Source organism: Saimiri boliviensis, chromosome 1 (genome assembly GCF_048565385.1).
Source record: "Saimiri boliviensis isolate mSaiBol1 chromosome 1, mSaiBol1.pri, whole genome shotgun sequence".
Lineage (NCBI taxonomy): Eukaryota > Metazoa > Chordata > Mammalia > Primates > Cebidae > Saimiri > Saimiri boliviensis.
In genome coordinates, this window is record NC_133449.1 from 124,723,702 (window position 1) to 124,742,669 (window position 18,968).

The 18,968-nt window shown below is 36.2% G+C and overlaps 1 protein-coding gene across 7 annotated transcripts in view; it reads right to left on the reverse strand.

The window, feature by feature from the left end:
- Positions 1 to 18,968, reverse strand: part of PHKB (phosphorylase kinase regulatory subunit beta) — a 240,968-nt gene that overhangs the window by 109,033 nt on the left and 112,967 nt on the right. For all 7 annotated transcript variants that reach the window (XM_010347818.3, XM_003937248.4, XM_010347819.3 and 4 more), the window contains 3 exons: positions 11,243 to 11,306; positions 4,049 to 4,144; positions 2,391 to 2,588 (listed from right to left, as the gene is read on the reverse strand). In XM_010347818.3, coding sequence (XP_010346120.1) covers positions 2,391 to 2,588; positions 4,049 to 4,144; positions 11,243 to 11,306 — 358 coding nt within the window. The remainder of the gene's footprint in view (positions 1 to 2,390; positions 2,589 to 4,048; positions 4,145 to 11,242; positions 11,307 to 18,968) is intronic.

Genomic DNA, 18,968 nt, shown 5'->3' on the forward strand with positions numbered 1-18,968 from the left:
ACCACATGATTATCTCGATAGATGCAGAGAAGGCCTTTGACAAAATTCAATAGCACTTTATGCTAAAAACTCTCAATAAACTAGGTATTGATGGAACATATCTCAAAATAATAAAAGTTATTATGGCGAACCCAGAGCCAATATCATACTGAACAGTCAAAAATTGTAAGTATTCCCTTTGAAATCTGGCACTCGACAAGGATGCCCTCTCTTACCATTCCTATTGGAAGTTCTAGACAGAGCAATCAGGCAAGAAAAAAAAATAAAGGGTATTCAATTAGGAAAGGAAGAAGTCAAATTTTCTCTATTTGCAGATGACATGATTGAATATTTGGAAAACCCCATTGTGTCAGCCCAAAATCTCCTGAAATTGATAAGCAACTTCAGCAAAGTCTCAGGATACAAAATCAATGTGCAGAAATCACAAACATTCCTATACACAAATGACAGACTAAAAGAGAGCCAAATAAAGAGCGAACTCCCATTCGCAATTGCTACAAAGAGAATAAAATACCTAGGAATACAACTAACAAAGGATGTAAAGGACCTCTTCAAGGAGAACTATGAACCACTGCTTGAGGAAATAGGAGAGAACACAAACAGATAGAAAAACAGGGCCGGGCGCAGTGGTTCACGCCTATAATCCAAGCACTTTGGAGGCCAAGGCAGGTGGATCACCTGAGGCCGGGAGTTCAAGAAAAACATTCCATGCTCATAGTTAGGAAGAATCAGTATCATGAAAATCGCCATACTGCCCAAAGTAATTTATAGATCAATGCTATCCCCATCAAGCTACCTATGACTTTCTTCACAGAACTGGAAAAAAATCACCTTAAACTTCATATGGAACCACAAGAGAGCCCACACAGCCAAGACAATCCTAAGCAAAAAGAACAAAGCTGGAGGCATCATGCTACCTGACTTCAAACTATACTACAAGGCTACGGTAATCAAAACAGCATGGTACTGGGACCAAAACAGAGATATAGACCAATGGAACAGAACAGAGGCCTCCAAGGCAACACAATATATCTACAACCATCTGATCTTTGAAAAACCTGACAAAAAGAAGCAATGGGGAAAAGATTCCCTGTTTAATAAATGATGTTGGGATAACGGACTAGCCAAGTGCAGAAAACAGAAACTGGACCCTTGCCTGATACCTTACACTAAAATTAACTCCAGATGGATTAAAGACTTAAACATAAGACCAAACACCATAAAAACCCTAGAAGAAAATCTAGGCAAAACCATTCAGGACATAGGCATAGGCAAGGACTTAAAGACTAAAACATCAAAAGAACTGGCAACAGAAGCCAAAATAGACAAATGGGATCTAATTAAACTGCAGAGCTTCTGCACAGCAAAAGAAACAATCATTAGAGTGAACTGGCAACCAACAGAATGGGGAAAAAATTTTGCAATCTACTCATCTGACAAAGGGCTAATATCCAGAATCACAAAGACCTAAAACAGATTTACAGGAAAAAAACAAAACCATTCAAAAGTGGACGAAGGACATGAAAGACACTTTTCAAAAGAAGACATATATGAGGCCAACAAACATATGGAAAAATGCTCATCATCACTGGTCATTAGAGAAATGCAAATCAAAACTACATTGAGATACCATCTCATGCCAGTTAGAATGGCCATTCATGAAAAAATCTGGAGACAACAGATGCTGGAGAGGATGTGGAGAAATAGGAACACTTTTACATTGTTGGTGGGAGTATAAATTAGTTCAACCATTGTGGAGGACAGTGTAGTGATTCCTCAAGGACCTAAAAATAGAAATTCCATTTGACCCAGCAATCCCATTACTGGTATATATCCAAAAGATTACAAATTGCTCTGCTATAAAGACATATGCACACATATGTTCATTGTAGCACTGTATACAATAGCAAATACCTGGAACCAACCCAAATGCCCACTGATGGTAGACTAGACAAGGAAAATGTGGCACACATATACCATGAAATACTACTCAGCCATAAAAAATAATGAGTTTGTGTCCTCTGGAGGCATAGGGATGAATCTGGAAACCATCATTCTCAGCAAACTGACACAAGAACAGAAAAGCAAACACCACATGTTCTCACTCATAGGTGGGTGTGGAACAATGAGAACGCATGGACACAGACAGGGGAGCATCACACAGTGGGGTCTGTTGGGGGGGACTAGGGTAGGGACAGGTCGGGGTAGGGAGGTTAGCAAGGGATAACATGAGGAGATATGCTACATATAGGTGACAGGGGGATGGAGGCAGCAAACCACATTGCCATATATGTACCTATGCAACAATCCTGCATGATCTGCTCATGTACCCTAGAACCTAAAGTACAATAAAAAATAAAACATTAAAAAAATGGAATATCTTTTAATACCTTAATTTCAGCTGGTCTGTAGTAGGATCTGTTGGGATCTTCCAATGATGTTCTATACCCATCTCTCAAGAAACGTTTAAATCCATATTTTCCTTTTAATTTTCTAACCACTTTATCAAGTGTCTGGCTAAACAGAACTTCATCATCCAGGGCAAATGCAGGATAACTGATGCAGGGGAGGAGGGCAGCATCTGTGTTCTGGAGGCAAAGAGAAAGAGAGACTGTGAGTGTCCACAATGATGTGATCAACACAGCCCAAGGAGAATGATAGAGATGAAAAACCAGTGAGGTTATGCAGTCAAAAGTGAGTGTGCTCTGCTCACAGGGTCAGACAGATATTTCTGTGGCATACTCCAGCAAACCCTACAGAGGAGGTAAATCTTTATTTGATAATAGTATTTTCAAGGTTCAATGGGCTGAAACGTCAAAATACTAATTAAAACAGTGCACAAAAATTTAATAGTTGTCACAAGTTAGTCTGTTGCAACAATTTGGTTATAACAATAAAAAAGAGAAAACAATCAAAATGTCCAACAATTAGTTAAGTAAATTTGCAACTATTAAAATTTATATTGTGGAAATCTGTTTATTGGTATGGGACGATATCTATTCACAGAGCTACGTCATCTTTCAATATAAAAAGCACTCTTCTAGCTTTGTAAAATAAAAACGTTATGGCCGGGCGCGGTGGCTCACGCCTGTAATCTCAGCACTTTGGGAGGCCGAGGCGGGTGGATCACGAGGTCAAGAGATAGAGACCATCCTGGTCAACATGGTAAAACCCTGTCTCTACTAAAAATACAAAAAATTAACTGGACATGGTGGCACGTGCCTGTAATCCCAGCTACTCAGGAGGCTGAGGCAGGAGAATTGCCTGAACCCAGGAGGCGGAGGTTGCGGTGAGCTGAGATCGCGCCATTGCACTCCAGCCTGGGTAACAAGAGCGAAACTCAGTCTCAAAAAAATTAAATAAATAAAAAATAAAAATAAAAATGTTATATGTGTTTAAAAATACGTCAAAACATATATACTCAAATGTTGTTACCCTAAGATTATATCAGAGGGCTAGCATGAGTGGGTATTATATTATTTGCTTATTTGGGGAGTTTTTTTTTTTTTTAATGACAATCTTACATATATAAGGCAGTTGCTTTTGAATAACTAAATTATTCTACTTTGGGTGTTTTCTAAATAACAGGACCACAAATAATCCCCAGAAAATTATGCAATTAGGTAGGATTAAGCATACAGAAGTTCATCAAGCAAGGGGAAAAAGTCAATTGAATGAGCGAAAAGAAATAAGAAATGGAAGGTTATTTTATTCAAAAGAAATCTATACTATGAAAAATATTTTTCTAATATTCCATGGCAAAAAAATAATTCATCTTGGCCCGATGTTGCTACTCCCTCAAAAGAAAAGTCTATTTTTCTATAGCCCTGCAAAAGATTTAAAGGCCAAAGCAGCCCTGTCCACAACTCCTGTCCACTTCCTAAGACCTCCCAAGGCCAGAGGAGTAAGGGACAATACCTATCATGTCTACTTATCTCTTCTGGACGACCACTAATATTTGAGAGCAGTTTCTTGGAAATGAAGGTAAAACTACATGGAAATCATAAACAATAGTTTATGTTAAATTTATCATTATTAAATGTCTCACATGTGATCTTGATTCTCTGGGTAACAGCGAGCACAAAGTTTGCCTGTTGCGATTGTGAGCATCGAGATCCACAAATATAACTGACCATGAACAACCCTGGAAAGAGAAAAAGAAAAACATTACCTAAGTTAAGAAAAAAGACTTGTACAACATTTGGCATTTGGACTGTGAAAACTTCACAAAAATGCTGACACTGACTGCATTGAGTGTGGAGTTCCAGAAGACTTTGTTTATACTTTCAATATTTCTCAAATTTACTGCAATAAACATGAATTTTATAATCATAAAAATGTTCTTATATTTTCCCTAGTTTTCCTCGACTTTCTTATAAATCAAAGTGTACTTATTATGAGATTGCCAATATATTAATGGTATTCATTTTAATGAAAATACAGTTAGTTTAGCTAACATGACACAGAATGAGAGAGAATGCAGATTCATAAAATCTGAGTTGTACATTTCTCATAAAGAATATTGACTATATGATCAAACTAAACATATTTAGATATAATCTAGATGAATGTAAAGAATATTGTATTAAAATACGAAGACAGGGATATCTCAAATAACAATAAAGCAAACTATCTGGACTAATATTCACTGCATCAGATACTATGCTTTATGTGTCACATGAATTGTCTCATTTAATATCCATATGTAGATACTATTTTCCCCATTTTACTGAAAAGGACATTAAGCCTTACTTTAACAAAGCAAAGGTTCAAAATCAAGTCTCTCACACAAAAGTCCATTCTTTAAACACTAGCTTATATAATTTTCCATATATATATGTATATATGTATACACATACATATACACATACACATATATACGTACACACACACATATATATATATTTTCAAGAACAAAAAGCTTGAATATAAAAAATAAGTGCAACAGAAATGTTAATTGATCTGCTAACCAGGTTAAAACTAGTGCATTCCATATTCAATAGCTTTACTGGGGAGCTAAATATGTGAAATCACGTAGAATGGGATGGCAATAAAGACTGCTTAAAATATAAGAGAATACTCAGAAAAATACATGGAGAAAAGCAGAAGAGAATTATAAATTCCATGTTGCTTTAATAGTATTTTCTGAATCTTGTCCCAATTCTCACCAACTTCACAGATCCATTCACGCTGAAACAAAAATATCTCCTATCAATCACCTAAATTGAAACTTCAAAATCTAGCAGTACCAGATCCCATATCTAGATATCAGGTTCACTAGAGGTGTATTTTTCCTGTTAGCCCATATTCAAACATGAAAATTAGCTCATAAAACAGAATGACTTCTCATTCAGAATACCAATTTTAAATCTTTTTAAAAGCTGACAAGTAAATTAATAAATGAATGGTGATTCAGTGAGGCTGTCTCTCAACCACCAGATGAATGATAAACTGTCCTTTCTATTACTCTGAAATCCCAACCTTCCATCTCTCCTGGTTCACGCAGGAGCTGCCACTGGCAAGGTACTGTGCACTCTGCTTTGAGGAAAACAAACATGATCAAACTTGACGTGTGCTCCCAAGGAGCTGACCCAGGCAATAGTCCTCAACAAGAAGATTATTAAGAAAACAAAAAGGCAGCACATCGTAACACATGACTTAGTTTTATAAAAGTTAGTGGTTTAAAGGGGAGAAGAAAATTATAAAACAAGTCCTCAGGGAAGTTGGGGCACTTCATAGAGAAGGTGAGGACCAGAGCTAGGCTCCGAATTTTGGTGGAGCAAGAAGGGTAGTTAGAACGAAAGAGCAGAGAAATGAATGGATACAACATGTTAGGAGCCTATGAATACACAAAAAATAGGAGCTATAATTTATCTTTAAGCCAAGAATTAATACAGTTAATTGCATACCAAACTATCTGCCTGGACTTAAACTTTCAAAAGATACAATCTAAGTAGGATAATTTATAAATAATGAAGTGAAATGGCAAATGTGGCAATTCTCTACATTACTTGATTAATGTGAACAGCCAACTTCTATTTTCTGGCCACAAATAAATGGCTTGTTTGTCTAAATTCATCCAAGTATTTATTCAGTTCTCAATTTTTTTTCTGCCAACCTAAGAAATATGCTTAAAGGGAAATATGATCTCACAATGTTACCATATTTTAACACCAAGATCAAAGGGTGATGAACTGTATTGTTTGTCTGTCTTCTCACAAAAGTATCCCATGCTTTAGGCATTTACAGTCCAGATTTCCAAGAGGGTAAAATCACCCACGGTCATGGGCAGCTATTCCCAATCCAGAAGCAAGTCTTTTAAAAAGTCATCAAGGAGAACCCACGCATGGAATTAATTATCACCTACTTTACATCATCAGACGCATTAATTTAAGGCCTGCAAATTTCAAAGGAAGCTAGATGTCTGCACTGCTTTGAACACTTTGCATAACATGAGCAATCTCTCTAGTCATTACCTTTTAGATTCTGGCCTCATCTCATTTGCCAGTATCTTGATTTCCCCAATTAAGTACAGGAATATGAAAGGATGTTTTATATGTATATGTCACTTCAGAGTATCTGATTAACTTGGATATTTTATTTTCATCTTTCATTTCCTGAAATCATTATAATTCTGTCATTAATATCCTGACTCCACCTAAAGAGCTTATTTTAAGACTGACAGCTCAAACTTTACTCCCTAACTGACTTTCTATAATTGTTTTCCTTCTAGTAAATATACTGGGACTGGGAGATGATGATTCTGAAACCTGACCACTATCATGGGGACTTGAGTTCCAGTGGTAGGGAAGGGCTGCAGTACATTTCCCTTAATCCCATGACCAGAACAACCACTTTTGAGATGGTCTCTAAGGCCAAGGGTATCAACTGTAAACATAAGACTTTGCTGATCTCACTGGTCTCAATTCAAAAGAAAACAATTTGAAAGACTGTCTGATCTTTCTTTTCTTCATTAATCACTTCTCAGAGTTTGAGCTAAGAGACTTGCTGTCCTCATCCAGAATCAAAAAATAAAACAAGGTACAAGTGGTCATTGGATCTACTGTATATGATCTTTTACATTCTTATTCTGGAATCAAAAACCACACCACAAAACTACAGTCAGGAGATTTTGTCCCCTAGCTCAGTTATGAGGCTGTCACTGAGCTCTGCAGCAGAGCCTGGAGAAATGTCTTCTTCTAGAAAGGGTATTTACTGATGGGAATTCCCCCTCTGCACCAAGGCTGTGGTGGCAATAGATGTGTAAATAGCCAACTTTTGCTTACTGACCTAACAGCTCTTGCCAGCAGCCCCTCTCACAATCCAGGCTTCTTTCTCCTCACACACATACTGTGAAAGGAATTTTCAAACTACAGAGACAGATAAATTTGAACATTAATTTTCAAGGTCTCAAAAGAACAGAGCTGAGACTCAAACCCAGGAATCACAAAACTGTTGCTTACTATGTCTATGACATTTGATGAAAATAAATTATGATTTATTTAAATATTACTATTTAAATATTATCAAACATTACTTAAATAATAAATATATTCGTCATGATATTTATACAGAACATATTTGAGATCATGATGAAATATGTGATTCCCATATTGAGGATTATATATGTTTCTAAATGTAGCTCTGCCCCAAATTAGCCTTTATTGTAAACAAATCATTAAAGAAACTAGGCCATTTTATCACATTTTATTTTTAGTGTCCTAACGAAAAATAAATTTGGAAAATAGTTTCAGAATGAAAATTTAAAGTGTTTTTTTTTCCTTGAATAATAAGTAAAGTTATTATTGGAAAAAAAGAAGGAAGTGCAGGAACACATAACAATCACAACCAAAGTGAAAAACTTTTCCTCCCAACAGTTGCCCATAAAAATAAAATTAACATTTGTTTTATCTCATATGCTGAAGACTAAAAGGAGCAAAAGGCAAGCCTTTTACACTATTTGTGAAATGGATACCTCTTTCAGAAGCGCAGTAATTATTAAGCAGAAAACAGCTTAAGAGTTTTCAAAGAAAATGCACAGTTTCTAATTCTAAAAGTAGAAGGCATCCAACAGCTAAAATTTCCCATACCAACAAATGGATCTTCTATTAAGGATGGATTCATTAAGGAGTGGCTTTGGTTTAATTACTGGTCCTGTGAGAAACCAGTGATCTGAGAAACACTATCTCAACCTTCTGATCATTCATTTTGGGAGAGGGGCTCGTTCATCTCCAAAGATCTATGACTCTCTTGAGTTGCCACCACAGGGAATGTACTTTTTGAAAGTTCTAAATTAAATTAGTTAAAGACACATGATCAAGTCCTCCAAAACCTTATACCAATGGCCTTTAGAAATAACTGTGAATATCAGTATGATCTGAAATCCCCCAAGTCTTGAGGTAGTTTTTATGGATTGTCATTGGAATAAAAGCATTTATTTATGTCAATTCTTTTCCCAGACATTGACTTTTAATTAGATTACAGCTCTTTTAAGGATATACAATGACATTATAAAAACGCTAAAAAGAGCACATGCACTTCTAAATGTGCTACTGTTTAGTAGGCACATTATTAATTTAACTGCTGTAGAGATGGGAATAGTAACATTTTCAAAGTCATATTTCTGCAATTCTCCATATCAGAAAAAGAGATGAAAGGGAATTTGTAAAACTAGGACACTGACACTAGCTTGTAAAAATGGAAGACGAAGGGGCTTTACTGGCAACATGTGATATTCTTGTGGCTAAAGAAATAAGACACAGCTGAGCACAGTGGCTCACGGCTGTAATTCCAGCACTTTGAAAGGTTAAGGCAGGTGGATCACCTGAGGTCAGGAGTTTGAGACCTGCCTGGCTAACATGGTGAAACCCTGTATCTACTAAAAATTCAAAAATTAGCTGGGCGTGGTGACACACGCCTGTAGTCCCAGCTACTGGGGAGGCTGAGGCAGGAGAATCACTTGAATCCGGGAGGTAGAGGATACAGTGAGCTGAGATCGTGGCACTGCACTCCAGCCTGGGCAATAGAGTGAGACTCGGTCTCAAAAAAAAAAAGAAAGAAAGAAGACATTATCTGTTCATATTTCTATCTGAAATAATCAAGTAGTAGTCAATTCAGCAAATATTTGATGCGTAGCTACACTGGAAACAGATATGACCTGAACAAGGCCAAAAATTAACTCGGCTCAGAGGAGTCGTTCTCATCCTTGGTTGTATGTTAGAATTCCTGAGGAGTTCCAAAAAATCTCTATGCCAAGGCCTCCCCCTATACCAATTAAATCAGAATCTCTGGAAGTAAAGCTCATATATGAGCATTTTTTTTAATTCCTCAAATGATTCCAATGTGTAGTCAAGATTGAGAAACTGGCTGAGGAATAATATCAGCAATACAGTTATAACTCAGAATTCAAATGCAGAATAAAGCAATTTAGTGATTTTAGAATTACAGCTGAGCAATCTATGAAAGTTTCCTGGGAAAAGTAGAGCTCTGAAAGATGGATAGAGTTAGGAAATGTAGCTTATATGTATGTGTGTGAGTATACACATAATTGTAAGGGGTGCATACAGGTATGTAAGCAACATACACTAAGACTCAGGTACTTCAAAGAAGATGAAACAGTTGCAATAAAGAGCTGGCTACTACTACCATGTCAGAGTCAACCAAGAGACACTCAGCTCCATTCAGCTCAGCATTTGTTATGTCACAGAAGCAGGTTAGCAAGACATGCACCTTTCCAGACTGCTGATAACATTAGCTCTAGTTTAAATTCAGCTCTAGTTTAAACCATGCTTCCTCTCAGTCTCCTTGAGATACGCTCTTGAAAGCTTTCAGTTGTCTCTTCATTTCCCTTCTTTTGTATTACTACTACTTCATAAATAATAGCAACAAGAGATGGCATTTATTAAAAGTTTAATCTCTGCCAAGCACTATGCTAATTAAGTTAACTTTTATTTGCATGAAAACCTCCTGAGTTAGGTTCTATTATCATTATCTTCATTTTTTTAGATGAGGAAGCTGAGGCTTAGGTAAATAACTAGCCAGACTAACTGGTGGAAGTGATCACAGTGCATGTAGTGATCCTGTCTCCTGACCCCTAACACAATGCCATTCTTTAGTGTCATTTTATTTCCTACATCTATCTATCTGTCTATCTAATCTATCTATCTTTCTATCTAATCTATCTGTTTGCTGGTCTGTCCATCTAGCCCTCCATCCATTCACCCACCCATCCAGGAATATGAAAATGTGTGATCCAGAGTGTGTGGTAATTCCTCATGACCTTCATATAGACAGAGCCCATCCATCCTCTAGAGGGAGCTGGGCTGAAAAGAGTGCTTGTGTATGTAAGGAGGAGAAGAGTGGTGGATGAGTTAATATGCTACAACTAGAAACTTTCCTAAATTCAGGACTTGAGAAATCATATTATAATTGCCATAACGAAAACCATGTTACTTTTGTGCACAACTGTGTAATCTCCTAAAATGTTTCTTTACTGACTTGGCATTTCAGTAGCTTAGGATTAATTATATTATCAGTTAGAAACTTCACTTCACCTCACCATCTTAGGAATCTTAATAAAAACTGTAAAGAAAATTAGCCTACTTCTTGATCCAGAGTAGTAACCTCTATTCCTACATTTTATTCCTTTACACTGACAACTCAATCCATGGTTACTTGATTAGTTTTTCCAGCACAAAAACTGGTTAAAAATCCAGTGAAAATTTAAGGTGACCTTCAGGGTTTCTCTTTCATCTCCAGAGAAAATGAGATTTTAGACATTTGATTATAGCCAGTTGAAGGTGAAGCTAGGATCAAAACTCCCAATTCTCTGGCTAAACACATCACACAAATTCTCTTCTACATGAGATGTACATTGAAATATATTTAAATTGAAACCAACATGAAAACTGACAAGAAAAAATATATATACAATGCTAAATATACCTAAAAATGTGAAAGCCTCTACAAAATGAGTAATAGACTTGAGGGAAAAGTTACTAAACCAAGGAAATCAGAATTCTTTACCAAAAACGTTTTTCTTTTTTGTAAGAAATTAAGCAATAGTCTCATCAGAAAACTAAAATTTAACGGCAAATTATTTTCAAAGGAAAAGTTCAAGCATGAGCTGCTACATAAATTTCAGAATTCTCTGATTATAAGAAAATGACTTTGTTAATGAATAGTCAAATTAATTAAACATGCAGTTCAAATAATCAAAGATTTTGGGGGTCTTGTTTTTTACCTGGTTGCCAAAGAGGTTGAATCCATTAATTGCTTCTAGAGCTGCTTTTGCTAAACCAACAGAGCTAAAAGAGAAAAGGAAATACTTTATTACTCTAATGTATCTGGCTACAAAATAAGAACCATTATCTGATCAATATTCACAAGCAAGTTTCTTTATTAACATTTATAACTTCTATAAGAAGAATAATGTTTGAGAGATTTCATTCTGACATTTCACTATTTTAATTTTTCTTTTTTATAGTTAGTGATCACCCGGGAAAAATATTTCTAGATTCACCTTGATCTAAACTAATGGTCATACTATTGATGGGAGTAGTTTTAGTTTCAGAATCATTTTTATTCACTAACTCAATAAAAAAATATGAACTTTAGAGGAAGGTATATTATGATGATAAGTGCAGCAATTAGCAGGTTGGGCATCATTAGTTCAGATAAATGTAACAGAACTTTTCTGACGTCAACTCTGAGGCTTAAGAAAGATCTTGCACATCATACAACTATTGGAGTTTGGCTAAAGGAATCCATTCAAATACTCTTGCCTAAGATCCAAAAAGTAGGCATTATTTTATGTTCACAGAACAACTGATCACCTTATCTTTCATTTCTTGCTGTATTCTTCCCTTTATAATAAAATGAATACTATTTCCCTCAGTGTCCTACTCTTTTGGCCTCTCAAATGCCATATACTATAGTGCTGGAAAATGGGAAGACCTATTTCATTAAAAATATGATATCATCTTTTAATTATCTACTTTTAAATATTTTAGATCTAACACCCAGTTTAATTATTGTAAATTTTTATTTTTTTACTGAGAGCAAGTGTATCTGCCATTAACATTATTTAAAGCTAGTGATCTTTCAACTATTTAGCATTTCTCTGAAATAGGTTATCAAAGCAGCACCTTCAGGTATTACCTGGGAATTTGTTAGAAATGCTAGTTCTCATTCCTTCTTGGGAGTAGGGCTCCATATCAGTGTTAAAAAGCCTTCCAGGTGTTTGAATACACTTTAAGTTTGAGAGCTACTGTTCTAAGCTATTCATGTCATCATAATCTACATCCTATAAGTTGTTCACATAACCTGTTTTTAAGAAATCATCACTTTAATTGCAGGAGAGTAAATAGGTCAGACACTTATTTTAAAGATACATGGATGGGAAGATGAAGTAGATATAATTTCTTCTCACTAAGTACAACCAAGACTCTTGGACATTACCTATAAAACAAACATAAAAAGACTTAGAAACATGGATAGAAGGCAGTCTAGCTATGAACTTTAGGACTCTATGAATGACACTATGGTAAGTGCCGTGGGTTTCCTTTTTGCCTTATTTATACCAGTCTTAAGAGCCAAAGGGGCCAACCACTGAGAAATGTCAGCACAAGCATACAAAAAAACCCCAACAAAAGGCTGCTCTCTCTAGCCAAAGGACAGGAAAAGAGCAACCTAGCAAAACAGAAAGCTTTTGGACAATAACCACTCAGAAAAAACTTTACCCTACCCCCATCCATTCCAGCAAAGGCTGAGTAGAAACCTAGATTTCTACATTCATGAGTCAATTATGAGGCACAACACTCAACTCCCAACTCTCTTAGTCATGGTGGTGTCAGAAAACCACAAGGAAAAAGTCAACACTTTCATTTCCAACAGGTGATAAGAAACCATTTCATTACCAATCAAGGGGTCACACCTTTTCTCCTGCCCTATAAATGGAGGCCAAATAAGAGCCTGTTATGAAGCACTCCTGTATTTCCCAGCCCAGGAGTTATCAGTGGAGGCCTACAAGGGAACTGGATATTCCATTCAGACCCAGTAGTAATGAGGAGTTTCCAGATTGGGTGTCAACAAAAATAATGGCCTTATATTCCTACCTGGCAATAATGAGGTGATGTCCCCTCACCCCTTCTCCTGCCAGAATGGTATAAAAAAAAATACAGCTAAAACAGAAAGTTAAAATAAGATCTAGGGTCTTATACTATTATGCCCCAAGTACCTATATGTCAATCAAAAAATATTCCTCATACCTAGAACCAGAAAGATCTCAAACCAAATGAAAAAAATAAAATCAACAGATGTAAGTAGATTGAGAAGAAAGAGTTGTTAGAATTATCTGAGAAAGATTTTAAAGCAGCCATGCAAAAATCCTTCAATGAGCAATTACAAACATGCTTGAAACAAATGAAAAAATAAAAATCCTTAAATAAGAAACAGAAAGTATCAGCCAAGTTTTTAGAATTGAAAAATATAATAGTGTAAATAAAAAGATCAGTAGATAGGCTCAATGGAAGAATGAATAGGACAGAGGAAGGAATAACCAAGATGGAAGACAGAACAACAGAAACTATCCAGTTTGAATAAAAGAGAAAAAATATAATGAAAACTGAAATGAACAGAGCCTCAGGGATGTGTAAGATCATAAAAAAGTATCTAACATTCATGTCGCTTGAGTTCATAAAGGAAAGAGACAGGACAAAGCAGAAAAATTCCCACTTATCAAGAGTCATAAACCTAAGATTCAAGAAGCTGAGTGAACAACAATAAAATTTAAAATATCCATGCTAAGACACATCATAACTTCTGAAAATTAAAGATAAAGAAAAAATGACATATTACGTGTAAGGGAAAAATAATCAGAAAGACAATGGATTGTTTATTAGAGACCACAAAGGCTAGGATGTAGCACAAGAGTTTCCAGTGATTGAAAGAAAAAAACTACCCATTCAGAACATTATACCAGTAAATGCATCATTTAGCCATCCAAGACAGTCTCAGATGAAGGAAAAATAAGAGATTCTATCATGAGCAGCTCTACCCTGAAAGAATGGCTAAACTCCATTCTCTAAACAGAAAGGTAACTTTTTAAAAAGAGGAAAAAATAAGTATCAGAACACCCAAAAAGAAATAAAAAACATGTTAAGCATAAATATGGGTAAATACAATAGATGTTTCTTTTCCTCTTGAATTTTATCTTTGACAGTTGAAGCAAAAATTACAACATTGATATAATTCTGAATGTGTACGGAGAAAATATTTAAGATACCTATTATAAATGCAGAATGGTAATAAGACATAAATGAAATAAAATGATGACATCGCTATACTAAAGTGTTACCCACAGCAATCATTAAAAAGTTATACAAAATGACTCAATCAAAACTACTACTGATAAATCAAAAAGAAACTTAAAAAAATCTTTAAGTGGCCACAGGAAGGAAGGAAAAATAAAACAGAGAGATGAAAAATAGAGAGAATAAACAAAAAATAAAATAAAATAGTGTTAGCTAAGTTAGGAAAAGGTGGAAAACAGTTAAAAATAACATTAAAAAAGAAAAATAAAATGTCAGACTTATGCCAAAACGTATGAGAAATTAATTAAATGTAAAAGCATGAAATATACCAATTAAAAGAAATAGATTTGCAGAGTTGAAACATACTTCATCTTTTTATATATAAATAAAAATGTCCCCTCAAATATAACAATACAGACATGCTGAAAGCTAAAGGATGGAAAAAGATATATCACACAAACATTAATCAAAACAATGCAGGAGTGGCTATATTAATAATAGATAAAGGAGACTTCAGAGCAAAGAGAATTATCAGAGACAGAGAAGAATATTACAGTATATAACAAAAAGGTCAATCCACTAAGATGTCAACAAACAACAGAGCTGCAAAACATGTGAAGTAAAACTGATAGAACTGAAAGAATAGACAAAACCGCAGTTATAGTTGGATATTTGCACACTTTTCTCTCGACAATTGGTAGAACAACTAGACAGAAAACCAGCAAGGATACAGAGGAATTAAATGAGGATTGACATTCAAAATCCTTAAAAACGCATTTGCAAACAATATTCAGCAATACGTAAGATGAATTATCACCATGACTAAGTAGGTATTCCAGGGAGACAAGGCTGGTTCAATAATAAAAAACAAATCAATATAATCTACCATGTCAACTGACTAAAGCAAAATAAAATAACATGGTCATATTAATTGATGCAGAAAATGCATCAAACAACATCCAACATCCATTTATGACAAAACTCTCAGAAAACTAGGAATAGAGGGAAATTCTGCATCTTTGAAATTATGTATCTTTTTTTAATCTATAAAAATGTAAGGGGTACCATCAAGCTACCAATGACCTTCTTCATAGAACTGGAAAAAAACACCTTAAACTTCATATGGAACCAAAAGAGAGCCCACATAGCCAAGTCAATTCTAAGCAAAAAGAACAAAGCAGGAGGCATCACACTACCGGACTTCAAATTATATTAAAGGCTACAGTAATCAAAACAGCATGGTTCTGGGACCAAAACAGAGATATAGACCAATGGAACAGAACAGAGCCCTCGGTGGCAACACAACATATCTACAACCATCTGATCCTTGACAAACCTGACAAAAACAAGCAATGGGGAAAGGATTCCCTGTTTAATAAATGGTGTTGGGAAAACTGGCTAGCCAAGTGCAGAAAGCAGAAACTGGACCCCTTCCTGATACCTTACACTAAAATTAACTCCAGATGGATTAAAGACTTAAACATAAGACCTAACACCATAAAATCCCTAGAAGAAAATCTAGGCAAAACCATTCAGGACATAGGCGTAGGCAAGGACTTCATGACCAAAACACCAAAAGCATTGGCACCAAAAGCCAAAATAGACAAATGGGACCTAATCAAACTCCACAGCTTCTGCACAGCAAAAGAAACAGTCATTAGAGTGAATTAGCAACCAACAGAATGGGAAAAAATGTTTGCAGTCTACCCATCTGACAAAGGGCTGAAAGCCAGAATTTACAAAGAACTAAAACAGATTTACAAGAAAAAAACAAACAAGCCCATTCAAAAGTGGGCGAAGGATATGAACAGACACTTTACAAAAGAAGACATACATGAGGACAACAAACATATGAAAAAATGCTCATCATCACTGGTCATTAGAGAAATGCAAATCAAAACTACATTGAGATACCATCTCATGCCTGTTAGAATGGTGATCATTAAAAAATCTAGAGACAACAGATGCTGGAGAGGATGTGGAGAAATAGGAACACTTTTACACTGTTGGTGGGAGTGTAAATTAGTTCAACCATTGTGGGAGACAGTGTGGCAATTCCTCAAGGACCTAGAAATAGAAATTCCATTTGACCTAGCAATCCCATTACCGGGTATATATCCAAAGGATTATAAATCGTTCTACTATAAGGACACATGCACACAAATGTTCATTGCAGCATAGTTTACAGTAGCAAAGACCTGGAACCATCCCAAATGCCCATCGATGATAGACTGGACAGGGAAAATGTGGCACATATACACCATGGAATATTATGCAGCCATCAAAAACGATGAGTTCGTGTCCTTTGTAGGGACATGGATGAACCTGGAAGCCATCATTACCAGCAAACTGACACAAGAGCAGAAAATCAAACACTGCATGTTCTCACTCATAGACGGGTGTTGAACCCATCGATGATAGACTGGACAGGGAAAATGTGGGACATATACACCATGGAATATTATGCAGCCATCACAAACGATGAGTTCGTGTCCTTTGTAGGGACATGGATGAACCTGGAAGCTATTATTCTCAGCAAACTGACACAGGAGTAGAAAATCAAACACCGCATGTTCTCACTCATAGATGAGTGTTGAATAATGAGAACACATGGACACACAAGGAGGGGAGCACTACACACTGGGGGTCTGTTGGAGGGAAACAGGGGAGGGACAGCAGGGGGTGGGGAGTTGCGGGGGGGATGGCATGGGAAGAAATGCCAGATATAGGTGAGGGAGAGGAAGGCAGCAAATCACACTGCCACGTGGGTACCTATGCAACAATCTTGCATGTTCTTCACATGTACCCCCAAACTGAAAATGCAATAAAAAGAATTTAAGGGGTACAAATGCAGCTTTGTTACATTGAAATAGTGCACAGTGGTGAAGTCTGGGCTTTTAGTGTAACCATTGCCTGAATAATGTACATGGTACCTATTAAGTAATTTCTTATACTTCAAACTCTTCTCACCCTCCCACCCTCTCCAGTCTCCAATGTCTATTATTCCATATTCTTTTTTTTTTTTTTTTGAGACGGAGTTTCGCTCTTGTTACCCAGGCTGGAGTGCAATGGTGCGATCTCGGCTCACCGCAACCTCCGCCTCCTGGGTTCAGGCAATTCTCCTGCCTCAGCCTCCTGAGTAGCTGGGATTACAGGCATGCGCCACCATGCCCAGCTAATTTTTTGTATTTTTAGTAGAGATGGGGTTTCACCATGTTGACCAGGTTGGTCTTGATCTCTCGACCTCGTGATCCACCCGCCTCGGCCTCCCAAAGTGCTGGGATTACAGGCTTGAGCCACCGCGCCCGGCTATTATTCCATATTCTACATCCACGTGTAAACCATTGCCTGAATAATGTACATTGTACCTATTAAGTAATTTCTTATACTTCAGACTCTTCTCACCCTCCCACCCTCTCCAGTCTCCAATGTCTATCATTCCATATTCTATGTCCACGTGTACACATTATTTAGCTCCCACTTTAAGTGATAACATGTAGTATTTGACTTTCTCTAAGTTGTTTCACTAAAGATAATGGCCTCCAGTGTTATTCATGTTGCTGTAAAAGATGTGATTTCATTCCTTTTACGGCTCAACAGTATTTCTTTGTGCACAAATACACCACATTTTCTTTATCCAATCATTCATTGATGAACACATAGGCTGATACTATATCTTTGCAATGGTGACTTACACTATGATAAACATATGAGTACAGGTACTTATCTAAAAATTTGACTTACACTATGATAAACATATGAGTACAGGTAAGTATCTAAAAATTTGATATAATAATTTCCTTTGAGTAGATACCCAGTAGTGGGATTACTGGATTGAAAGGTAGTGCTATTTTAAGTTATTTGAGAAACCTCTATACAGTTTTCCATAGAGGTTGTGCTAATTTATATTCCCACCAACAATATATCAGTGTTTCCTTTTCTCCAAACCCTTCCAATATGTTATTTTTTGACTTTTTAATAACAGCCATTCTAACTGGTGTAAGATAATATATCATCATGGTTTTAATTTGCATTTCTCTGATGATTAGTGATATTGAACATTTTTTCATATGAGTCTTGAACATTTATATAAATTCTGCAATTTTATTTACAAAAATTATACAGCTAACTCTATACTTGATGGTGAAAGACAAAATGAATGCTTCCTCTCAAAACAAGAAGGTCTGCTCTCACCAAACTAACATAGTACTGGAAGTTCTAGGTGGCAAAATAGGGCAAGAAAAGGAAATAAAAAGATATAGCTTAGAAAGGTAGAAATTAAACTGTCTATTTGCAGATGACATATTATGATTTGAATATGGTTTGTTTGATCCTGCCAAGCCTCATGTTGAAATCCCCAATTGTGGAGGTGGGGCAAGGTGAGAGGTGTCAGGATCCTGGAGGCAGATCCCTCCTGAATGGCTTGGTGTTATTCCCATGGGCTTTAGTGAGTTCTCAGTCTGAGTCCCCGGGATAACTGGTTTTTCAAAAGAATCTGGCAATTACTAGTCCCTCTCCTGTCATGTGATTTCTATACTCTGGCTCCAATTAGCTTTCTGTCCTGAGCTTCTTGTACATACAGCCTGCAGAACTGTAAGCCAAATAACCCTATTTTCATTATAAACTACCCAGGCTCAGATTGGAGGCTTTGTTAGC